At 37.7% G+C, this 26,037-nt stretch overlaps 1 protein-coding gene across 1 annotated transcript in view; it reads left to right on the forward strand.

Moving 5' to 3' along the window:
- Positions 1-26,037, forward strand: part of MOV10L1 (Mov10 like RISC complex RNA helicase 1) — a 31,987-nt gene continuing 5,950 nt past the window's right edge. The window contains exons 1-20 of the mRNA XM_032687799.1: positions 1-181; positions 3,280-3,464; positions 5,849-6,005; positions 6,371-6,483; positions 7,302-7,492; positions 10,578-10,819; positions 10,931-11,126; positions 13,043-13,237; positions 15,263-15,377; positions 16,809-16,986; positions 17,584-17,654; positions 18,033-18,124; positions 18,881-18,939; positions 19,505-19,620; positions 20,514-20,610; positions 21,660-21,838; positions 22,347-22,493; positions 23,220-23,341; positions 24,142-24,241; positions 24,672-24,836. Of these exons, the coding sequence (XP_032543690.1) occupies positions 103-181; positions 3,280-3,464; positions 5,849-6,005; positions 6,371-6,483; positions 7,302-7,492; positions 10,578-10,819; positions 10,931-11,126; positions 13,043-13,237; positions 15,263-15,377; positions 16,809-16,986; positions 17,584-17,654; positions 18,033-18,124; positions 18,881-18,939; positions 19,505-19,620; positions 20,514-20,610; positions 21,660-21,838; positions 22,347-22,493; positions 23,220-23,341; positions 24,142-24,241; positions 24,672-24,836 (2,799 nt within the window). The 5' untranslated portion in view covers positions 1-102. The remainder of the gene's footprint in view (positions 182-3,279; positions 3,465-5,848; positions 6,006-6,370; positions 6,484-7,301; positions 7,493-10,577; positions 10,820-10,930; positions 11,127-13,042; positions 13,238-15,262; positions 15,378-16,808; positions 16,987-17,583; positions 17,655-18,032; positions 18,125-18,880; positions 18,940-19,504; positions 19,621-20,513; positions 20,611-21,659; positions 21,839-22,346; positions 22,494-23,219; positions 23,342-24,141; positions 24,242-24,671; positions 24,837-26,037) is intronic.

Genomic DNA, 26,037 nt, shown 5'->3' on the forward strand with positions numbered 1-26,037 from the left:
GCGGCGGGGCAGAGCTCGGTCGGTGGCGTCGCGAGGGAGCGTCGTCCGTGTGCTCCTGGAGGCGCTGCCGGAGGCTTTGTCTCCGCGCTGAGCCGCTCCGGGATGTTCTGCCTCCTTTCTAAGGCGCTCTCTTACTTCTGGAGACGTGCAGGTGACGAAGATGAGAGATGGGCGACCTCAGGTAGGGGTCCCTGGGCCGGTTGTGGGTTCGTGGTGCAGCTTCAGAGCCGTGGGGGCGCTGGTGGTCTCGTCCGCCTCGTGAGTGGAGCTGAGTGCGAACCTGTTTCCTTAAGAAAGGAAATGAGAAGGTTGTAAGACAGCGTTTTGACTACAGAAATGTGGGAGTGTTCCCAGAAGTAGTTTGTCACTGTTTCCTACATAGAACAGGTTACTGTGGCTGCTTGGAGTATGGAATGCGGGGTAGGAGGAGTGTTGTGGTGGATGCTTTGGGTTTTCCCTTGTGCTACTGTCTTAGTAAATAAAACTTCATTTTATGTGGGCTGTAGAATGAAGATGATGGTGTATTCTTTCTTATTCCAAAATGGTAGACATTTCAAGTGCTTTTAGTAGGATTGTTCAATGGAGCAAAAAGTGCCTTTTCATATTTATGAATACTCAAAGCAAAAAAAGATTACTTTCCTTTTTTCTTGATTGTGAGTGTAGCTAATAAAGTGTTTAAAGCCTAAACTAGCGTACTTCAGTTCAGCTTTAAGCCTGAAGTTGCAGTGCAATGCAGTTGATTGAATGTTTGTGTGATACGTAAGGAGATAGTACTTATAATCCAAAAAACTAGAAACTGCTATGGTTCTAGGAAAACAACACCACATCTCAGTTCATAAGTGTATTAACTATAATGTTTTTTAAAAAATGAAGAATTGTTTTGTACAGCTTGTTTACTCTTCCTGCTTTTTCAGTATAGAAATCTTAAATATGTTAGATTTGCCATACAAAGCGTGCTGAGAACTTTCTTTTACTATGGGAAATTTTGAAAATAGTTGGTGCCCCAGAGCTTTTGGGAGTAGCTCTTTGGCTTTGGCTGGAGCTCTGGGGAAAAAAATGAGAGCTTGGCTTTTGGAAGAAGGGGCAGGCAACTCAAGATGACTGCAAGGGTACCATGAGGTTATTATGCTTGGAGAAAATTAAAAAGGCCAAAACCCAACTAAAAAGTTTCTGTAAATGTGATAGCAACAAAAGGAGAGCTAAAGAGAAGCCTTAGCGTAGAGGGAAACAGTGATAAAGGATGAGGAAAAGGCTGAGGTACTTAATGCCTTCTTTGCCTCAGTCTTTAATAGCAAGACCAGTGCCCACTGAGCTGGAAGACAGGGATGGGGAGCAGAATGAAGCCCCAGTAATCCCAGGGCAAATGGGCAGTGACCTGTTACAACACTTAGACACACGCAGACCTACAAGACTGGACAGGATCCACCCCAGGGCACTGAGGGAGCTGGCAGGAAAGCTCACCAAGCCACTTTCCATCATTTGCCAGCAGTCCTGGCTAAGCAAGGGGGTCCCAGTACATGGGAAGGTAGCAAATCTGATATTTATCTACAGGAAGGGAAGGATGATCTGGAGAACCACGGGCCTGCCATCCTGACCTCGGTGCCAGGGAAGGATATGGAACAGATCATCTGAAGTGCCATCATGTGGCATGTGCAGAACACTAGGGGATCAGGCCCAGCCAGCATGGATTTATGAAACACAGGTCCTACTTGTTCAACCTCATCTCCTTCTAGGACAAGGTGACCCACTTAGTGGATGAGGAAAAGGCTGTGGATATTTTCTTCACCGATGACCTGGACCAAAGGATCGAGGGCAGCTCAGTCAGTTTGCAGATGGGAGTGTTGATCTGCTGGAGGGTAGGAAGGCTCTGCAGAGGGATCTGGACAGACTGGATCAATGGGCTAAGGCTAGTTGCATGAAGTTCAACACATTTAAATGCCAAGTCCTGCACTTGGGTCACAACAACCCCGTGCAGAGCTACAGGCTTGGGGCAGAGTGGCTGGAAAGAGGCCCAGTGGAAAAGGACCGGGGAGTGCTGGTCAGCAGCAGCTGAACATGGAGCCAACAGTGTGCCCAGGTGACCAAGAAGGCCAATGGCAGCCTGGGTTGTATCAGGAATAAATTGAATATTAGGAAAAATTTCTTCACTGAAGGGGTTATCAAGCATTGGAGCAGGCTGCCCAGGGAAGTGGTTGAGTCCCCATCCCTAGAGCAGTTTAAAAGCTGTGTGGATATGGCTCACAGGGACATGGTTTGGTGTTGAACTCAGCAGTGTTCGACTCCCTGATCTTAAAGGTCTTTTCCAACCTAAATGGGAAAAAAGACAGGCCTACAGAGGCTGGAGAGCAGCTGCGTGGAAAAAGATCTGGGGGTTTGGGTGATGGCAAGTTGAATGAGTCAGCAGTGCCCTGGTAGCCAGGAGAGCCAACCATGTCTGGGGGTCATCAGGCAAAGCATCGCCAGCCGGTCAAGAGAGGTGATTGTCCCACTCTGCTCTGCACTGGTGTGGCCTCACCTTGAATATTGTGGGCAGTTTTGGATGCCTCAGTACAAGAATTACGCTATAATGGTTTGATGTATCCAGTGGAGGATGAGCAAGATGGTGAAAGGCTTCAAGGGTCAGACTTATGAGGAGCATCTGAGGTCACTTGGCTTCTTCAGGTTGGAGAAGAGAAGGCTGAGGCGTGACCTGATCGCAGTTGACACCTTCCTCAAGGGGGGCAAGCGCAAGGGGAGGTGCTGATCTCCTCTCTCTGGAGAGCAGCAATAGGACACGAGGAAATGGAATGAAGCTGCACCAAGGGAAATGCAGATTGGACATTAGGTAAAGGCTCCACACTGCGAAGGTAATCAGTCACTGGAACAGGCTTCCCAGGGAAGTGGTCACGGCATCAAGCCTGTCAGAGTTCAAGAAGCATCTGGATGATGCTCTGACTCACATAGTTTCGTTTTAGGTAGTCGTGTGAGGAGCAGGGAGTTGGACTCGATGATCCTCATAGATCCCTTCCAACTCAAGATATCCTGTGTTGTTGGGGTTTTTTTTTAATGCAGCTTAAAATGTGGCTTTTTATGATATAGTTTGTATTTAACTACCTTTTTTAATTAGTTGAAATGATAAGTTGCCATACGACTTCAAGACTTAAGTGTAAAAGTAATTATTTGGCAACTGTTGCTATTTTTATTTGGCTTTTTGATAGAAGGGATAGCACTTTTAGTAGCATTCAGAACTTGTTGCATAGTTCTGTAAACACGTGATTTGGGCTTTTCCTCTTGATGCAGGTGATCAAGAATTGAAAACGGTACAAGGAGTAGTGACAAGACTTTGCCATGATTATGGGATGATAGATGACATGATAGTCTTCACAAAGGATGTTGTTACAAAAAATATGTTGCTGGCCATTGGACAAGAAGTTATTGCCACAGTGGAAGAGGATAAAACATCGGGTGGCCTGAAGGCTATCAAGGTAAGAGGTGAAGATAAATAGTAGTCTGTGTAAGTACCTTGAGGCTTCGTTTTGGAAGTTGCTATAGTTGTGGCCTCACAAATTCTACAAAATAGGAGAAATTGCAGCCCTTCACCCAGTGGGGATGAGTTCTTTTCAGGTTTTTTTAATTATTATTTTATTCCCTCTCCTTTAAAATTATGTTTAATAATGATTCTCTGATTATAGGTGTAGATGTAGGGGATATGAAACTACTGATTGAGATAATTGCATCAGAATTTTTTAGTCATAGCTGCTCCATATCTGTGCATAACTTTTCTGAGTTTCAGTTTTATGTTACTGTTATATGAATGCCTAAGAACATAAAAGCAGGGGCTGCAAGTTTACTCTTTTTGCACAGAAGTAAGAACATAAATTTCCCTGTTGTAAAAATTGGCAAGTTTGTGTTACAGACAGTAATAAAAATGGAGATACCCATACTTTGCTTGCTTAACACTTCAGTTGTAAATCTATTTCAAGCTTGATTATACCTTGTCACAAATTTTGAGGGGAGTTTTTCTCAGCATATTTAATGTTGAAACCAATGCAGTTTCATTGATTAAATAAAACTGAAGAAAGACTTAGTGGGGAGAGAGTTTTATTGTGTGTTCTAAAATGAAACACAGAAGAAAAGTAAAAGAGGTCTTGTTTCTAAAGTATTACTGGCTCCAGTGTTATCAAAAACCTAGTGTCTTGTAAGATAACCTGTCTCTTCTTATTTCCTTTTGTTTCTTCTTTTTAAATTGAAATTAATTTATTATATAAAACTAAATATTGTTTGTCCAACAAGCAGTCTCAATGCTGTTTGGTAAAATAGTACCCACAGAGTCAGACGATGGATTAGTTTAAATCTTATTTTTTCTTCCTTGTTTTCCTTCTGACTGACAGCTTTCACCATACTGTTGAAATATTGTTGTTGCTCCAAAATACATAAACCTGGCAGCTGAAAAACTACATAAGGATCTACAAAACAGTGTAATGTTTTAGCAGTTGTGGGATGTTTTGCTGTGTGATCTAGATAATGACGTTTTCAAAAGATCTTTTTTTCAAAAGTATAGTGATTTATCTTATTCCTGTTTGTGAGGCATAATCCTACGGGCATCTCAGACTGTTGGCAATGTAGTTTGTGACTGGGTGAAAAGCTGAAAGCTGAGTTTATGCCAAAAGCTGACTGGACTCCATAGAAAGTCAAAGTCCAAGAACAGTCTTGATTCAATAAACAAGAAGAAAAAACTCAGTTCTTCAAAGTATGTTCGAAGTATTTGAATAAAAACCTAAATTCATTCTATAGTTTTTGATGTCTTAAATTACTTCCCATGTAGTGGCACAAACTTGACTCACTCTGAGTTTGATAAGAAAAAACATTGTAGTGTTTTTGGGGGGCAGAGGCAAAGAGCTAAGTCTCTTTTTTAAACTCCTCGTCAGAGGAGAAAATTTAGCTTCCTGACAAGTATAATCATTAAATACTGTACAAAATGATGCTTGAACATGAGTACTGTCTCCTTCCAATTAACTCAGATATTCTTGGTGAATGTGAAGGTATGTCTGTCAGACTGGAGCAAAACATAGATTTTTTTTTTTTTTTTAATTATTATTATATTTTTTACAGTGAGTTTTCATGTTATCAAAAGGAATATCAGGTAATGATAGTTCTTTAAATGCAATATCACTGTATTGACTAAACAGTAGCTAAGTATATGTAGTCTAACTGTAGGGTTTGCAAACTCTGAAGTAGAGGTGGACACAGACTATTTATTACTATCTTAAATGGTAATATGCATTATGTTCAACAAAACAAATCATATAAAATTAGGATCATAGTCCGGTTCAGATTGGACCAGATTTCTGTAAATTTAGATTTGAGGTGGTGCTATAGAGTCTGTGAGAAGCAGCTCTAGAGGTTTTCCTATTCAAATTATTGAAGAACAACTGAGGGTCAGTCTGAAAAAGTGTTTATAAACACTATCTTAGAAACATATTTTTTGCTTTCTGAAATAGTGATTAGCTCTAGGTTTGCTTGTGTACAGTCACATTGCTGAGGGTGATTCTCTTGTCAATATGAAGAAAATTCTTAAGTAGACCTAAAGCAAGGGAAGCCTGAGAAAGATTTGAAAAATCAGCATGTAATTATAGTAGTTGTCAGCGTTGCAGCATACAGCAGATTTTTTTAAAGAAGTTACTTACTGTTTACTACTCATTGTTTTTGTGTACAAAAAGTAACAGCTACAGTGACTAAATAGTTGTCTAATAAGAAGCTTTGCTACCGTAAGGAATTGAAATTCTGATATTTATTGTAGGAATATATGTTTAACATGTAATTCTAAGTATCAACTGTTTAAATGTTGGGGTTATTTTTGTATTAATAGATAGACACCATCCAGGATACACAAGAAGACTTCAGTCCTACTTTTGATGCCTCTGAACAAAATAACAAAACATTAATTGGCAGTATTACCTCTCTCTCTAAGCATGGTGGCTATATTAATCAGAATACTTACTTTGCAATGGAAGACGTCTGGGAAGGTGTGTAGGGGCTTTCTTGTTTCCTCTTTCTTAATATTTTCATATGTACAATAGAAATATCTTCTGATAGACTTGCAGTTGAGATCCTGAGTAAGTTCTAATAGAGTGTGTGCAGTGAAACACCCGTACATGGGTGAAGAAAACGGGTGTATTTTTCCCCCAGCATCTCTTATGTAGTTTGGCATAACCTATGGGGAGAGGAACTGCAAAGTGAAGTTTGGAGTCAGTGGATCTGAATAATGTATTGTCCTGGATTTTACTTAACTTACACTAATTCTGTAGGAGAGTAATGTAAATTGATATATCAATAGTAATTAAATAGTATCAATAGTAATTAAACTTAAGAAATGTTCCATTTTATATAGATTTCAAACCCTGTGAAGGTGATTGGGTGCAAGCAAAGTATTTTATTAATTTGACAACATGGAAGAGTGAAGCAGTTGCTGTAAGGCCTCTGAGATATAAGCAAGTAAACAAGGTAAACATTCTGCACATTGTTTTTGGCAAGAGGAATCTTGTGTGAAGTGGTTTTTGAAGTTGGTTTAAGTCAGGAATATTGGTAGATCTTCTGTTATACATCTTTAATCAAAAGATAAAATGTATCAATATATCCATTTGTAGGATTGTTTCTAGAATATCAAGGCTTTTTGAAAAAGCATACACATTTTGGTTTGAACAGAAAGAGTAACTAACTTATTATCAATTGTTGATTTGAATGCTTACTATTGGTTGTAATGAGGATGTGTGAATTTTCAAACTTTTTAAGAAGTCATGACTGCGGAATTAATTATGTTTAATTTTTCCAAGTGTTTTGGCTTAAAAACAACCATTGTCCCCTTTTTAATGAAAGTTTCTGTTCACTCTAGTAATGCATATATTAGGTTAATGGTTTATTTTCTTTGTCTTAGCTGTATATATTGAATATTTGCATGTCAAACATAGAAAAATATTTCTTCTCTTGTGCCTTCTAGTATTCAAGTATAAATTAGGTAAGTTGATCTGTCACAAGAGAGGTATCGTAATTAAGGCAAATGTACATATTGTAATATGCACTTACATGTAATATGTAAGTGGAACCTAATGCTTATTTGAAGTACTTGTTTTTCTTTACAGTTTTAAATCTAAAGACAAGCACAGGTTACAGGTCTAGGTTACCCCCTATGAATAACTGAAAGTTCAGAATGCAGCTTTGTTAATGCTAGAAGGCCTGTTTCATGGGACAACAATACACAGTGCTATTATGTCTGTCAGCTTAAGCAGACAATATCAAGTAAAACTGAATACAAACTATTACAGGTTCGCATTTCCAGCATCTGTGGAAAAACTGGGACAGTAGATGAGAGTATATTTTTCACTTTGGATTCCTTGAGACTTCCTGATGGCTATTCACCTCGTAGACATGATCTAGTGAATGCAATTGTGGTGGAAAGCAGTCAGTCGTGTTATATTTGGAGAGCCCTCTGCCTGGTGCCAGTCAGCGAGGATGGGTAATATTCATTGTTTTGTTCTCTTTGTAACAATTAGAGATGTAGTGTAATTATGCAGCTTACATTTCATTTTATCTGTTAAACAAGAAATACTGGGAATTCTTCCCTAGGTGTCTAGAAGGCCTGATAGATCATTGGAAAAATCAAAGGGTGTTATTATTTGGCCCTTGCTTTTTTTTTTGTTCCCCCCCCCCCTTTCCAGAAGGTGAGAACATCTGTACTTACTAGAGAAGCAAAACTAGTAGCAGCTAAGCTCGGGGATATTGCTTGGCAGGGTAGGAGTTTTGCATGACTTTGTTAGAAAAATGCCAAGCTCATGCTCTTACCTTGTTTCCTCTAATCTGTGCTCTTTTAGTGGGGACTTGACTGTTCGAAAACCATTCTCGGTAAGACTGATATAAAATGAATGTTTCTTTAATCCATTTTGCTTAAGTTATAGTGATTGCTGAGGTATCTGTCCTAAATGGAACAGTTAAATAATCTGAATAATAGAGATTCGTTGGACTTGCAAGTATCAAACTGAGAGGTTCTGCAGACACTTTAGATGACATATGTGATGTGAGGATCAGGAGAGATTGCAGAAGAGGTTGGAAAAAGTAGATGATGTTCAGGGAGAAAAAGTAAAACTTAGTGAAATAATCAACTTTACAGATGTAGAATGGCAGTAGGAAGTAGCAGTTCTGCAGCAAAGATCTGGAGTTTGACCTGTGAATTTAAGTGTCTGTCCTGTGAAAAACAAATACCACCTAAATAAATAGGGCTATTACCTGTAAAATCTTATCACTTGCCATGCTAAGGCCTTGGTAGGATTACAGAGTCTGATTCTGCAGGCCAAAAATAAATTGTCAACCAATTGCAAAGTCCAAAGGGGAGAGCAGAAGAACATTGTGATATCTTTCAAACATAGTCTTTGGGAGAACTTGCCTTTGGGACATCTCCAGGAAATAAAGCTAAGGGCAGTACACATCTTCAAGGAATCTACAAGGAATGAAATAAGATGTTTTCACTAAAGATAACAGATAAAATAGATTTAAATTGTACCTAGATGAAACCTGAAGTCTTGACATCATTTTGCAAAACAGTACAAATCGTTCACATATTTTTTCAGTTGGACCTGTTTTTAATGATGGATTTTATACAGAAAATTATTACTAAAGCCAAATTACTAAAGTAGACCTTAGGGTTGATTTCTCAGGCTTAGTGTACATCCTACCATATCAAAAAATTGAGGCAGCTTAAGCTGCAAGGGGAGACATCTAGTGGGCTTGGCTAGTAATTTGATGTAGCTAATGAAGAGCAGCTGCATTCATTTTCTACTTCAGTATGTTAGATAACTCAGGAATATTTAGGGTGTGTAAATATTGTGAGATTATTAAAATATTTCTGAGTTTATTTCCATGCTGCTCCATCCAAATGAATAGTTTCTAATTGCAACATAAAAGCAATTTAAAAAAATTGTTTCTACAGGTAGCAAGGGGGTTAGAGCTGTGGTCAGTGTTTCAGACTGGAAAGAGCATGTGACTGGTTTCACAGATATTTTTTTTGGTAGTATGTGTGATTGAAGTTTCAAGGGTGCTTTTGGTTTTCACGTGTTTTTTAATTTCTTCAGTTTGCTGTTTTCAGCTTGGAGCAATAAGCAGAAGACACAAGTGCTTGGGTTTTAAAACACTTCCAGTCTAGTAATTTTATCACTTAAGCTCCAGTTCTACCCATGACTCTTGCTAAGGAGCTGCTCTTTGTTGTGTCTTTTTTCAACTCACAGGAAGATCCGTAACAGCTTCAGTCACTGATTCAGCTCTTCAGCAAAGATTAGCTAACTTCTCAATCATTTCAGTCTTGTGTCCAAAGTTTTATGCTGGTTTACTGTGCTGCTGACAAAAGCTGTTGCTGCTTAAATTAGGAAAGGTAATCCAATTGCCTTGGAAGTATAAGTGGCTGAGAAAAAATTAGCTCTCTCACCTTCTTCTTCTAAATTGTGACTATGCCTTTGTATAGTGCTTCTTAAACTTGTGCTGAATCAAAGATATTTATTGAGTCTGTTAGTGTTTAAAAATTGCTACCTAAAATTATTTTTACAGACAATCTCACTCTAGTGGAAGGTAATACAGATGAGCCTTATGAGACTTAATGAGAGAAAAAGGAGAGTTGAAAATATCACGAATGACTAACTTTGGAACTCTGAAGCAGGGGGAATCTAAAAGAATTATCATTTGGATAGAGTACGCCTTTCTTTTCGTTTGAAGATTTCTTTATTTCCATCTCTCCATAGTCTGTAAACTGTCTTTCAGACAGAAGCCTCTTGTAGTGGAGCCTTGTGATTTTAATCTTCAAATAATCTCCAGATACTATGGAAAATAAAGAGAATTTAACATAAATTTAATATCTGTAGGGTAACCTTTTTGATATTGAGTATTTATATTGCAGAGAGTGCATTAACCATCCCCAGTCCTATATCTTTTTTCAATCCTACTCAGATATCTTCCTGGATAAGGATTGAAATAAATGCTTTTACTGTAAGTGTGTTCAATTTAAACTGCAGATACGCTGCCATCTTAAAACCTCTAGAACAAGAGGACTGTTCTCATGTGTTAAAAGCAGACCAGATTTTTTTTCTTTCTAATTTTTTTTTTAAGCTTGGATGCCAAAGAAACTATGTTGGTGTATCCTTGAGAGGTTTTTTGTTTTGGTAATTTCTCTGTTTTTGGTGTTAGTGGTTTTTTTTCTTTCACATCTGGGCATAAAGTCTTCTAAATGAAGACACACCTGAATACTCATTATTTGTCTGTCCTATATTCTTCCCTACGAATTAGTTACCACCTGATGAATTTAAGGTCCATAGATTTAATTATCACAGTGTTTCTGTATGCTTCTTACGGTAGTTGATGTGACCTAGAAATATTAACATAAAGTAGAGGTTCTAGTCCTCATGAGTTAGAAGCAGCAGTGCAATTTCTTTCTGATAGCAGTTTTGAAATAATGGTGAACTAACCTGCAGGCGATTGTGCTTGACTTCAGGTAGAACTAAACTTCTCAGGAACATTAACTATGCGTTTAATTATGTAGCTAATCACGTAACTACTTCTAGGAATAAAGGGAGTGTACCACAGTCCTTGATCAGCTGCAGATTAGCTGGATGGGTGAAAGATAAGCAATTCAGGGTTCAGATTCCTCAAAAATGTGAGAACAGCCCAGAAGCATCTCTGCCATCTTTTCCAATAAATCAAGAAGACCTCTCAAAAGATGGAGTTAATTCACTTAACAGCAGTGGAGAAACAACATGTGAGTCATCGAACAATACATCCATTATAAAGAACGGAGTCATTCCAGGTACAGTGAAGTGTTAACATTTGAGTGCTGAATGTTGGCTCCTCAGGAGACCTGTAGGTTTGTTTGAGAAGACTTGTGGTAACAAAATTTGTTGTTATATGTTTACTACAGAAGGAATGAATTTTCAAGATACAGATTTATCAAGGACTGAAGAAAACATTTCCTTGGTGAAAGATGAAAATCTACAAAATGGAGGAAGTGAGCAAAGAGAACATGTGGAGCAACCAACAAAGCATGACAAAATTACTGGAGAAATTGTAATACCACCAGGTGGAAAAACATTCATAGTGGTCATATGCACAGCTGTGTAAGTATTTCTTTTTCCATTGTTTCTAACCAATACAATGGAAACAAGTCATGAAAAGAGACTTAATAGTTTCCTTATTCTGGGCGTTGTTCTCTTCTTGGTGTGTCGTGGTTAACCCCAGCTGCAGCTCAGCCCCACACAGCTGCTCGCTCGCTCCTCCACAGCGGAATGGGGGAGACACTCGGAAGAGTAAAAGTGAGAAAACTCACGAGTTGAGATAAAGACACTTAATAGGTAAAGCAAAAGCCATGCACACACAAGCAAAGTAAAACAAGAAATTCTTTGCTTCCCATGGGCGCACAGGTGCTCAGCCATCCCCAGGAAAGCAGGACCATATCACGTGTAACAGTGACTTGGGAAGATGAATGCCATCACTCTGAACATCCCTCTTCTTCCTTCCTCCCCCGGCTTTATATGCTGAGCGTGATGCCATATAGTCTGGAATATCCTTTGGGTCAGTTGGGGTCTCAGCTGTCCTGGCTGTGGCCCTTCCCAATTTCTTGTGTACATTCAGCCTCCTCATTGGTAGTACGAGAAGGGGAAAAGGCCTTGACTCTGTGTAAGCACTGCTCAGCTACAATGAAAGCATCCCTGTGTTATCAATACTGGTTTCAGCACAAAGCCAAACAGAACCCCATGCTAGCTACTATGAAGAAAATTAACTCTACCCCAGTCAAAACCAGTACATGATATAGTGTAAAGTAAGCCAGTTATTTCCAGCTGAAGTTCTATAGGTGGTATGTTCCACAGCCATTGAGTCTTAGGATGATAATTTAAAAGTTAGACAGGGGAAAACAAGGTCAAATGGTTTCATTCATCAAAATAACACTGCATTAATTTTCACACTACTTCTCTTATTTTGAATAGTGAGGCAAGGGGTAGAAAATTTCTTAGGAGGATGTTTTAGCTGCAATTTGAAAGTTAAAGCTAAAGGCATGGCCTGCCTTTGTGGAGAAAAACATGTAGAAAGAATAATTTATATTTCACTGTAAATCTGTGAAAGCCACAAAGTCTTAGAATCTTCTAATACAGAATAATCCACACAAAACTCAATGGGAGGCTGCAGCACATGAAGGTAACAAGAGCTTGCTGGCCACTTAAGAGACCACAGAGACTGCACATTTAGACCATAAATCTGAACAGTTCGGAATCAGCACAGAGATCAGGCTATAGTTTCAACCTGAACTGGTAGTTACAGTTGGCAGAAGTACAAAAGGTGATACTCCTGCCAAAGAATAAGCTGGAATCCTTCTGGGATGCATTTGTTTTGGGCACATGGTAACAGTGTTGGAGTATGTAGTTAGTAGGAGAGAACTGGACTCTAAGTAGCGCTTAAGTTTCTTAGCGACCAGTGTGAGGAAACTTCCCTCCTGTTTTTTTCCCCTCTGTCACTCCCCAAGGAACACTTACATATATAAAATATGTTTTTCAGAATTAAAGCGTCCTTCCTACTTTATCCATTTCATGTGTTTACAGTTAGGGTTCAGTTCTGAGGCAAGCTGCAACAAAGCTGTTACTGCAGACATTAAAGGGGTTCCTCTGCTTCAGGTTCCTTTGATGGAACTGTTTAGCTCATCTTTTTCAGTATCAGTAATTCCAAGGTGTTCCTTGTTGACAGAAGTATTAATTCTGTACTCTACTATGCTGCATGAAGGGATTTTGCTCTTTACCCAAGTTTTGATGAAATTGTGGTTTTGAGATTTTTGCTATTGTTTTGTTTCAGGGTTTTTTTAATTATTTATGATACCTAGATTGAACTCGGGGTGGGGAGTAACTGTGAAAATTACCCTAAATTAGCAGTTCTCTTATGTTACTGAAATGAGAATCTACAGTTTTATTTCAAAAAATACTTATGGTTGGGGAAAATGAAGTGTGACCATGCTGGTTTTAAGAACATAACTTCTGTTCACTTGAAGGAATCATGGGCACAGTAAAGAGCTCCTGTTACTTGGCTTTTCTGATTTTACTGTTGGACGCTATATTGAAGCCACTGTAACAAATGAAGAAGAGTTACTTATAGCACCTGTGGAACCATTTTCTCCAAGAAAGCCTAAAATTATTGCAGATTCTCAGCTAAGGAAGACAACAGTGACTGGCCCTAAAAACAGAAGGTACTGTGAATTAGAGCAAAAGATAACACTTAAGTAATACTGCTCTGTTTGGTATTGCTATATCTGTTCTGTAAGGCTAACAAAGAAAATGTGAAACTGGGAGAGTCTGTACATGTTTATATGTTTACTACATATATGTGTGTGTTGTAAACAAGATGGTTGCGGAGACTGCAGATAGAAGAGGTTGTTTTAGTAAATAACTTTTTGATTTCATTGTAGATTTTTCAAACAGAATCTCTTTCTAATGTATAGTGTGGTAATAAATAAGATAAAACATGGCTCCTAGTTATCTACAAGTAACAACTGTATTGTTAAGAAAAAAGATAGTAAATTGAAAATAGCTTTCTGGGATAATAAGCTTCTTAATTCTTTATACAACTTTGATATCTATATCTGACTAATGTTTCCTATCTTTCATTCAGAACTTTTCCTTTTGCAAATAAGTTTCCATTATACTTATGAAATTTGCTTAGTTATAAAAATACCTAAACTGAAAAAGCAGAAACAGAATGTTTTCAAGTGATCTGTAACCAGAACACTTAAAATCACAGAATAGCTAGAGTTAGAAGGGACCCACAGGGTCCACATCAAAGTACAACTCTTGTCCCTGCACAGGACCACCCCAAGAATCTCACCTTGTGCCTGAGAGCATTGTCCAAACACTTTTTGAACTTTGGTTGTTGTCCAAACACTTGGCACTCTGGTGCCATTACCACTTCCCTGGGGAGCCTGTTCCAGTGCCCAGCCACCCTCTGGGTGAAGGTCCTATTCCTAATATCCAACCTCAGCCTCCCCTGACACAACTTCAGTCCGTTCCCTCAAGTCCTGTCACTGGTCACCACAGAGAAGAGATCAGTGCCTGCCTGTCCCCTTCCCCTCATGAGGAAGCCATAGACAGTTATGAGATCTCCCCTCAGTCTCCTCTTCTCCAGACCAAACAGACCAAGTGACCTGCGGCCACTCCTCGTACAGCTTCCCCTCAGGGCCCTTCACCTCTATGCTTGGCCCATGAGCCAGTTGCTCACCCACCACATGATGTGTTTATCCAGCTGTTGCTGGACATTTTGTCCGGAAGGATACTGTGAGAGACAGTGTTGAAAGGTTTACTGAAATCCAAAAAGATTACATCACCTGGCTTCCCTTGATCACATAGGTAGGTTACCTTGTCATAAAAGGAAATTAAGTTGGTCAAGCAGGACTTTCTCCTCATGAGCCTGGGCAGTCTGTGACCATTGACTGTGTTGTCCTGCAGGTGTCCTGCAGAATAATAATCTTCATATCTTTATCAGACACTAAAGCGAGACTGACAGGCCTGTAGTTTCTAGGGTCCTCCTTCTTGCCCCTCTTGAAAATCAGGACAACATTGGCCAGCTTCCAATCAACTGGATCTCTCCAGATTCCCAAGACCATTCAAAAATCATTGAGAATGATCTTGCAATGATATCAACCATCTCTGAGTACTCGTACAAATCTTGTCAGGCTCCATAGACTTACAGGGATCCATCTGCAGGAGCAAATTGTGCACAAGTTTGGGGTCAGCTGGAAGTTTATCATTCTCACAGCCATGGTCGTCCAGCTCAGGGCACTGGCACCCCTTAGACCCTCATTGGTGTTGAAGAAAGGAAAAGAAAGTGTTAAACACCTCTACCTTGTCTGTGTCTCTGTGAGGTGACCATCCTCATCCTGTAATGGGCCAATGTTGTTTCTGCACTGTCTTTTGCAGTTGACATATTTTGAAAAACTTCTTTTGTCTCCCACAGTACTGGAACAGCTTCAACTCCAACTGGGCTTTGGCCACATGATTTTTCTCCCTACAGTGCGAAGCAGCATCTCTGTAGAGGATTGTTTATCTGTCTTCCCAATACGGCAAACTTCTCAATTGTCTCTTTGAAGGAGTCATTGGGTCTGTCCTCTGTGTGCATGCGTTTTGGGTTTATAGTCTTGGTGATGTGGCATGTTAATTAGCTGTCTTTCACATATATAATTTCAGAAAGCTAAGTGGTATGCCATACATTTTTGTTTTAGAAATAACAGAAGGTGGTGTTCAAACTTTCTCCCACATTATACCATACCGGATGAATTAAGAAGATGTGTGGAGCAGAAGTTAGACATACTGACCTTTCAGCCCCTCCTAGCAGAGGTATGCAAGTGTAGATTTATATAAGAAAATACTTTTTATGTAAGTGTTTCTGTTGAAACTTGCCTTAACTTAGCAAAAATGTGTAGTCCTTAGTGTAACTGGTGATGACCTAAGACAGTTGCCAAGTAGACTTAGACTTCGTGGGTTTCAGTATATTACAGAATACAAGTTTACAAGACCACAAAAGCCTAGATGTGAAAAACTGAGAAGGGAGCAGAAATGTACTGGGGGGGATATTACAGAAGCTGAATAAAGATCCTCTATATTCTTACTTTTTAAGCATCATTGGAAAGGGTTTTTTGAGGCCTGAGAACAGTTGTTTCATAGAAAATGAAAGCAAAATCTCTTAAATTATTGTAATATCAGGATTCTTTTCTGGCTGTTAAAAATTGTTTTTCTAAGCATCCTCAGATTTAATTCACTATTGGCTTGTTCCAACTCTTCCTACAAAGTATAGTAATTTTAGAATACATACAAAATACCCCAACCCACCCCCTCCTCTCATCAAAGTCTTAACAAGAACAGTGATTCTTTCTCCAAAACTTTGCCCTGATGTCTTGTAGAACATTGCTGTAAGTCACTTTTTTTTGTACATTTTTAAGTACTGGGGCTGGTACCATTTCTAAAAACGTAAAAGGCTATGTCGTCTGCTGTGTAAACAGGTTACACAAAACCTGAGGTCACAGCATTAAGCTAGCAGATTAATGATCATCTCTCAAAAAGAAGATAAAACTCTGTAGTTTGAATTAATTTTATACCAAAGACCTGCCATTAATGATTATGTTCTTTTTTTACCACACCTTAATTTCTGTCTGGTACTGGTGACTTAAGTCTGCATCAGAAAGTGCTGTTCGTTTGCCTTGTATTTGAGTGAGAAAATACCAAATAGAAAGCAGTCTGTGCTATCATCGTTTAGATAAACTTTGTCCTGTTGGAGAACACCTCTGTACTGAGATTCATTAAGCTCTGAGGAAGAAAATTCAGGCTCTTTCAGCGTGCTATAAGTTGTATAATCATCAGCCAGGGATGAGACTGACATGACTCTCTCTTTCTTCAGCCATCTCTGTCCATGTACGTAGATTTTATGCTGTCCAGGATTGCTGAACATAGAAATCAGTTTGTAGACTGCCCCTTAATTCAGGTGTTTGAACTACCACTGTAGTAAGGAGAGACTTGGTTAACTCTTTAGCTGACTGGCTATTGTATCTGAGGTCCAAGGACTATACTGATTTTGCTTTGACTACTGAGGGTGTTTAAGTATGTTAAGTATGTTAATATATCCATCTGTTGTATGGATACATGTATGTAGATGTCTTAATTGGCAACCCAGTTGCTGTGCAGTCCATTTCGAAAGCTGTTTTGTATAATGTTAGTAATTGTGGGTTCCCTATCTTGTTGTACAACAATAATGTATACTGTTTTGTTTTTCAGCGTCTTAATCTAGATAATTATAAAGCAAACTTCTCTACTCTTTTGTGGCTTGAAGAGATCCAAGCAGAAATGGATTTAAAATGTTTCAGCATGAGTGGAATTACTTTGAAAAGGAATGGGAACTTTTTAGTGCTGGAAGTGCCAGGAGTAGAAGAGGGCAGACCTCGCCTGGTTCCAGGTAGAAATTAATGTGAAGTAAAGCCAAATGGCACATTGATCCATATTTTCACTACAACTTCAGTCTGTTGCTTATTCATTTGTTTAAAGAAGTCTTTCACATATTTGAACACAAAGTTATTAATTTAGGCTACTAGATGGGGGAACTGCTGTATTAGTGGCTCAGTCTTGCAATGGCTGCTGTCTGAAGCAGCATTGCATGTGTCTATTCTTACACTTGTTCCAATAGGATTTTTCATGTACAAAAATTAGTGAGGCTTCAGCAAAAATAAACTGTGCAATATAGTAATAGCTTAAAAGATAGTAGGTATAGCAACAGCTGAGAAAGTGGTTAAAATTAAATTCAGAATTTCAAATGAAGATTTGTTTTCAGGAGATGTTGTCTGATGTCATCAATACTAGTTGCCTTTTAAAGTGTAGTATACAACTGCATATGGCATTTAGGAACAGGTAGTCACAGATACAGCAACTTTGCTGAAGTTAACCTCCTGCAAATTCCTAGTTTAAACATGCAAAAGAGGAAGAAATTATATGCTGCAGCAAAAGTTATACTATTCCTTGTAACAGTATGTTGCCTTTTAACTTTGTTTACAATTAGGTGATAAGGTGATACTGAAAAGTCAGGTCTACTCGGAGCATATAATAGAGTACATTGCCTTTATTACTGAGGTAAGCAAAGTGTATCTCCTCTTGAAAATACAGTAGTCCACAAGTTTCAAAAGGGAAGCTTGCAATTCATGGAGTTACAGACCAGTTTAACCTTTCTTGGTAAACTAGGTTTGTTTTATCTACATTCTGAGTGGTAATTTTGTATTTTTATTGTATTTTTGAAGGCTTTGGCTTCCCTATTCTTTTGAGATTATAATGCTAACCTGCTGTAAAATCACTTGTAACATAATCTAGATATGCAATATGTTGATAGCACATAAATCTAGATGTTCTTTTAGAGGTGATGGGGGGTTCCATGCTTTCAGAGATGCTTCTTTATGTTTAAAGTACTGAATCTTCATCAATGTCTTGACTTTTTTTTTTTTCTCTTTGTAACAGATATGTCATGAAGATGTTACTCTTAAAGTTAATGCAGACTTCGAACAAGCTTACAACTTGGAACCCATGGATGTGGAATTTGTTCAATGCAGGTGTTTTTATAAGTTTCAAAAAAGCTGCATTTAATGATTCCTCTAGTAAAGTGACTTTTAAAGTATACATGACTGCCAACTGTTTGTTTTTGTGGATACAGATAGGAGAAGGACATAAGATCTTGCCAGTTCTTTCACTTCTTTCCCTTAATACACCTTTGCCACCATATTCATTGTTAAAAGACTGCAACTGTACAAGTGTACAAAGAATTCTTCTCTTAATCCTCTCTAAATTGTCACACCAATGCCAGAAAGTGAAATGAGGGGGAATGAGGTGGGGTGTTTTGGGGTATTTTTCTTAGGTTTTTTTCCATTTTTAATCAAAAACTATACCACTATTTTTACAAGACTATGCAAAAAAAAAAAAAAAAAGCTGATGTTAACTACCCGTCCTTCTATACTTTTGTTTTACTCATGGAATATTGTTAACTGTTTGGAGTTGCATAATCTTCTCTGTAAATTTAGCTTTGAAGAGAAGTCCCTTGAAAGACTAAGCATGGAACACTAGGCTGCCTTTGTATCACTGAAGAGCTAGAGAATGTGTGTATCAATACTGTTCATAGCAAAGCTGTTGACATTTCTGCAGCGTATTTCTCAATAGATGCTTTTTTTAAAAAAAAAGTAGTTTTATATAAAACTCTTATTTTTTTATGCACTGGTGCATAGTAAAAAGTACCAGATACCTAGTAGATGTGTGCTGTTAGTGTGGAAATGTAAGATTTTACTGTAATCTACAAATCTGTATTCTGGTTACAGGATTCCTAGCAGGCGATGCCAGTTGGCAATTCAGCAAGCTTCCTACCTGGGTGAAAAAGGTACGCTTCGGTTGACTTAAACTGTCTAGAGGAGTTTCTTTGTGGGGAGTCTTGTGTTTTATATTTCTTTCACATCAGAGCATACTGAGAAGAATGCATATTGTAACTTCTTCTTAGAGGAGTTATCCATGTGTTTCTTGGGGGCTTTTTATGCTTTGTTTTGGTTTTGTTTTGAAAATCAAAAAGCAACTTTCTGAATCTATAGAACGTTTCATCACAATGTTGGCCATGACAGGGAGGAGGACTGGAAGCAAACTTTTTTGAACTGTTTGAGCCAGTAAGAACTGTAGAAATTATACTGCTTTAGTAATAGCAAAGGAAATGGCCATATTTTTTGTTACCTCAGAATTTGTTGAAAAGTGCTGATTTCTTGTTGTATTGTATGGTTGAGTTGAACGATCCGTATGAACTTTACACAGATCTTTACCATATTCATTCTGATAAACCAATTTTAGCAGCTCAGAGTAAGCTGATATATCAGCAGTAATGTTAATTAGCAAAACATGAAAAGTGTTTGTGTGACTTCCAAATTTCTCTACTTTCTCTTTCTCTGCGAAATTTGAAGTGTTATTTCCGGAAAGGCTTGTCTTGCAATCACCACAAGCTATCAAGACACAGAATACTACTGAGTATTGTGGTGTTGGCGATGGCCTTAAACAATCTTCACAGCAGGAAAGTAAGGTATCTATTCTTTAAATATTCCTTAAAATTATAATCTTCATTCAGATTGGTAACAGATACCTACTGTGCAGCTATTGTTAGAAAGGAATTGCATAATGGAATATCAAAGAATCAAAGTTGTAATCTGCTGCATTCTGATGACAGAAGTTTTGTTTGCTGCCTGGGGATGGAGAATTTTATGGTAGTTGATACTGTTAAGCACTGCCATCTCAAATGGAAAGTGCTTATAAAAAAAAGTGTGTGATTGTAATGGGAATTATGAGACTTACCTTAAACTAGTTTTCATAGCTACTGTTGAGTAGATGCTTAAGTTCTGTTACTGCAGCAGGAAATAATTTTGTGATAGAAGGTAATCATCCCGTTTTGAGTAGATTCACCCAGGCTTAACTGCCACTTAGATTTCTACATTTTCCTAATATAATTTTTCTTAGAAAGGACTTCAGGAGGTTGCCTGGTCCTCTTCCTGTTTGAAGCAGGACTGTCACCACCACTAAATCAAGTGGGGAGGAGTAGGCACAATTCTTTATTTTTGTCTAGAGTTTCCACAGCATCTGCATAACCTGTGCTTCACCAGCTTTACACTCATTTTTCCCTAATTCCAAGTATGAATCTTCCACCTGCAATTTGTTGATGTGGTCCCTTGTTATATCATTTGTGACTACAAAGAAGAGTTTGTCTCTCATTTTTTGTAACTCTGATATAAGCCATCATGTGGGAATTCCTAGCACCTTCTACTACTCCTGTCTTTCTGTTTTCACAGTAGATACTCTATTTAATGGGATAATGGTATTTGATGCGTAAAAAATTAAAACTTAACTTCAAAAGTTTTAGTGAAGATAGTTGCCTGTCTTCTTAAGGTTGTAAATGCATTTATATTCACTTGCTGTTTTCAGGTAAAAAAAAAGAAGAACAAACAGGCAAAAGGCATGACATCAAGAGAGGTGAATGTACAGGATATGATGAGAGTAACTCTGCCAACAAGCCAACTTGGTATACTTTCTGTACTTGAATATAAAGTATTACAGTTCAGGATTGCAATTACTTCAGTAAGCCAGGGCTGAGTAAGATGCCTTTAAGATGTCTTTGTGCTCTGTCTTTTAATGACAAATTCTAGAACTGCTAGCAGGAAGTTTCTGTGGAGGCTTTATGTGCATTACTTCAACATCTCTAGTTCACAGAATCCTAGAATGGTCTGGGTTGGAAGAAACCTTAAAGATCATCTAGTTCCAACCCCTGTGCTGTGGGCAGGGACACCTTCCACTAGACAAGGTTGCTCAGAGCTCTATCCAGCCTTGCCTTGAATGTTTCTAGGGAGGAGGCAGCAAACATCTGGTGATATATTTTTAGATAATTATCATTTTACAGTAGTTTACTCAAAAATATTTGATCATATTCAGAGTTTGCAATTTGTTACTGGAATGCTGTCTCTCATCCTTGGGAGAGCTTCTTTGCCAAAGATGCTCAAACTTTTTCAGGTAACTGAGATCATTGGTACACTTTTTTGGAAAGTGTGACTTTAAATATCAGTGTACTTGAATGCTGAAAAGGGTGATTGTGTCATTTCGTATCAGTAGGATGCGTAAAGAACTACTGATTAGATTACCTAGAATGCACTTCTGTCCAAGGGTTAATAAGATTCTGCTGTGGAAAGCTAAAGCTAGACTAATTCAGACAGGATTGAGAAAAAGATTCCAATAGTTGTAATTTACTAGTGATCGGTTTTGCTTTTCTAGGACCAAAAAGTGATCTTGATGCTCAAATTACTTTCAATAATTTGAAGTAGTTTTTATAGATTGTTGGGTTACATAATCACAATCCTTTTCTGGCCTTCAGTAAAGATCCAGTACACTTTGGAAATATTAATGGCTTATTTTCTACATTATATTCTATGAAAACTGAATTTTTGAGAAATTCATTAGTTGTTACCACAAAAGGAAAATAAAAATTTTCAGAAGCATATTGTGGATTGGAATTGCTTTAATCTACATATGTTACAAATATGTATGTAAAGTTCTAATATATGTATGTCTTGATTATAGTTGGTGAAACTGTGGCACTTAAAGAGAGAGCTGATCAATTTTTCAATCCGATGCTGAATGTGCAACAGAAACTGGCGGTGAAAAGGATACTGAGTGGCGAATGTCGCCCAACACCTTATATTCTCTTTGGACCACCAGGAACTGGAAAAACAGTAACAGTAATTGAAGCTATTTTACAGGTAGTGATGGATGACGAATCAGTCATCTCTAATCTTTTCAGTATACTTACAGTATTTCTGTAAGTATCATCATATTTTTTTTCCCAAGGTGTTTTCAAAATACTCTATTTAAGATCATTTTCTGTAGCTCCGTGAAAGAGGAAAACCCATCTTCACATGCATTTGACAGAGTTGAGAATGGCTTATTTTCAAGTCTTCTTGTCTTTGTCTTTAAAGCTTCAGTGAACAGTATCTAACTTGTGATTCCAGTAGTGCATAATGTATTCATGAAGCACAGATATACATTAATATGATAACCATGAATTAATTCTGCTGTGGGTACACTAAGTTTGAGAGTACTTAGTCTTGACTGTCAACACGAGTGTTACTGAACTGCATAAGAATCAATGAGTATAACGGGTATGCAAAACTCTTCTGGATTTTCTATTCAGTGAAATAAAATGGGAATGTTTGAGCTTTTGCTACTTCTCTAAATAACCTTTTTAAATATCGCTTTTCTTTAACGTAGATCCATTATACTCTACCAGATAGTCGGGTTTTGGTATGTGCACCATCAAATGCTGCAACAGATCTGATTTGCTTGCGGCTGCATCAAAGCAGTCTCTTAAAACCGGGAGCTATGGTCCGAGTTAATGCTGCCTTCAGGTCAGCAGAGGTAAATATTATAGATACTTGCCAGTTAATATTTCCATTTTAATATTTTTATCTTAAAATACCAATTTGGTATTGTAACTTCAGTCGCTGTTAGGCTGCTTAGGCTTGCTTAGGATCCAAAGCATTGCATTACTTTAGTTTTTCCAGAAGATTAACTGGAAAATGTTGATCATAATCCTTAGTTTGATTGTATGAGTATAGAATCTTAACATCTTTTTTGCAGTGCTTAACTCTACAAGCAGCAAATAGTATTGTTGGGGATTTTTCATTTGATTTAATTTTTAAATTATTTTATTAGTCCGAGTTAAGACTACTTACACAGAAAATAAACAAGTAGGATTGTTATCTTTATGCAGGACACACATTGTGGGTTCATTACATATGCATATATATTTATATGTATATATGTGTGTAGGTATGTATGGATATATATACACACATATAAATACATATGTGTATATATATGTGTATATATATACGTGTGTGTGTGTATACATATAGATATGTAACATATACATGTTACATATACCTGAAACAAATGTTCCATTTTGTTCCTTACAATAAAGCACAGATGTCTCGCATATGTACTACTTTGTTTAGGTAAATTTATTAATTCATTTTGGTATATGAATGGGTCTAAATCTATGTGTTTTGCTCAGCTACTAAAATAGTTTTCAGAGAGCTTTTCTGGCATTTTGTTTTACAAAATACCTTTTTGTTTCTGCAGCAAATTGATGACATGGTGAAACCTTACTGCAAAGATGGTGATGATATTCAGAAAGCATTGTGGTCCAGGATAGTAATTACAACATGCAGCAGTGCAGGATTGTTTTATCAAGCAGATACACGGTAGAGTACTATAGATAGGGATATCACGGAGATAGCTGGACGATACAAGCCCCAGAGCTTTTAGAGACTCTATACTATAACTTAGGCTGTTTTAGTACAGTTCATGGCATGTGTCTCTACTGTGAAATAGAGCAAAACACTTGGTTTTAGTAATGTTCTAGCAGAAACTTTCTCCATAATAAATTTAAGAATTATCTTGATTAATGCTTAAAATTTTTGACACAGTAACTTCTCCTCTGCCACCAGTGGAAATAATATGGCTGTTGACAATCACTTTGGCTCAAAATGATTGTCACACAAAAATTATATTGTGTTTGTGACAAAGTCACCTTTACTAATTGTAAACAAGTACCATGTCGAGTGCTGTTAACCAAAGATTTCTGATTTTGATTTTAACTTTGTGAAAGGACACTCTGAAGCTTTACTGTCTGGAGCTGTTTGGTAGAAAAAAAGCTTGAGGGTTGTCTTTGCTACACCACAGTGCATTGTTCTAATTCAGTAGCTGAAGGAAATTGAAAATAAGGCAAGCTTTTCTAAGTATCTTAATCTTGGTATAAAAAACACTTTAATTAAGATAACTGGTGGTTGTGTATATCAAAGTGTGTAAAGTCAAAAATTAAAGTTACACTGTTGTTTTTTCTATATTTCCTATTAAAAATATCCATCTTTGCTCTGTGTGTGTGGAGTTGCCTGGCACACTTGACAAGGATGTTCACAGACCTGCTGAGGTCAACCACAGGGTGGCAGAATGAACTAATCTGAAAACAGCCCTGTTTCAGGTTAATGTTATTTAATTATAGGCTTGGACACTTCACGCATGTGATTCTGGATGAAGCAGGGCAAGCAAGTGAACCGGAGAGCCTGATTCCTATTGGATTGATTTCAGAAGCTCATGGACAGGTAGTTCTCTTAACATCATTTACTGAAAGTTAAAAAGTTGGTTTATTGTTTTTATTTTTGTGAATGGTGTAGAATTCAAGCAGCCATTTTCTGGTAATGAGTATGAAATTCTGAATATTTTTAATAGATCTTACTCATGCACCATATCAATTCCCAACACTTAAACGAGTTGTTTTACATCTAAAACAAGTCTGTGTAGGACTGGATCAGTGTGTGGAAGATGTCAAAATAAAAATGTGCATTTTTAGTTTAAGACAACAACATACTGCTCTCCTGGGGCTAACCCTTCTTTGCAAACAGATGTTTGAAGGAAAGCAGAATACTTGATATGAATTGATCTCTGAATTCTGAAATGAGTATGTCATTAAAAAAGGTAGTTTTAATAACCACTGTTTTAATGTAAAATGGATTTTTTTAATTGCATATACAGATAGTTCTTGTTGGAGATCCAAAGCAGTTAGGGCCGGTAATAAAATCTAAACTTGCACTGACTTTTGGATTAAGTATGTCCTTGCTGGAAAGACTGACATCAAGAGAGCTATATCTGAGAGATGAGGATGCTTTTGGTGCCTGTGGAGCATATAATCCTTTATTGGTGAGTTAAACTTTCCATTAGCATTTTTCAATTGAATCAAAAGAAGGAGAAATTCTGATTCCTGCTGTTTCCTTACCACTATTTTGCCCCCTGATGCTTAGTGATAAGTCTAGCTTGAGCATTAGTTCTTATAAAAGCTTGATTATTTTGCATATATACTATGAATAGTAAGGATGCTGAGCCCTCCAGTATGTTAAAACCTTTCTTTGAAGGGGTCCTCTATTCTTAAGCAGAATAAGTCAAATAGGGTGCACAAAGCACAATTGTAAATAATAGCTTAAAATTTCTTTTCATCTTCACTGACCGCATTTACCATAACTTCATAACTTAATTCTCCACAGATGAACAAGTACAACTTCTCTTTTTAACATAAAAAGACAAACAAAGTCTCCTGTTTAAGGATTAATTTTGTAAATGTCATGTTTCAGGAAGGGAAAAAGAGAAACTGTTCTGGTTTCTTTATCATCTCTGTAGAATAGCTTCCCTAAACTCTTGTATGGTGAAGAACCTGAAGTCTGTGTTAAGTGGCAGAGGTAGCGTAGTATATAAACAAGCACAGATGTTCCAGCTGCTTTCAATTACTGTTTGAATCTGAAAGATGCCTTCCTATTCTTATGGTAGCACACTTTGAAGAATTAAACTGAGAGCAAAAGAATGACTAGGTGACCATGTAAGTAGAGAAGGGAGGAAGCTTGATGGCAGACTAAGAGAGAAAGTGGGAGTGTATGGCCCTAGGCTTTAGGTTAGGTCAGCCTGCTGAAAAACCTGTCATGCTTCCTCCTAAAATCTGTTACAGCAAAATTTTGTTGTGTTCCTTATCCAGTGCTTAAGGAGAATTGGCATAGTGAGAGAAGGAAGTGTGAGGGCTTTAAGGATACGTTTGGACTGGAATATCCTATGTTATCCTTTTTACGGGACATATTTTTTTCAAGCTGGTTATTACTGTCTAAAATGCTTCCTTAAGACTATTCTTTCATTTAAAGACAATTACATTTCAGTGTCTTAAGGCCAGCTTCTGTCAGCTGTTCTTATGCTCCCTTTTTGCCTGTCAAGACTTCCTCACAATAACAGGTTACACCCATGGAAACTCCATGAAAATAATCAAACTCTTAAAAAAAGATAATATGCCTATAGAGCATATGTTTTTAAAAAAGAAAGAATGACCAATCCATCTATCATGTACATTCAATTCCTTTTGTTT

Source organism: Chiroxiphia lanceolata, chromosome 5 (assembly GCF_009829145.1).
Source record: "Chiroxiphia lanceolata isolate bChiLan1 chromosome 5, bChiLan1.pri, whole genome shotgun sequence".
In the NCBI taxonomy this organism is placed as follows: domain Eukaryota; kingdom Metazoa; phylum Chordata; class Aves; order Passeriformes; family Pipridae; genus Chiroxiphia; species Chiroxiphia lanceolata.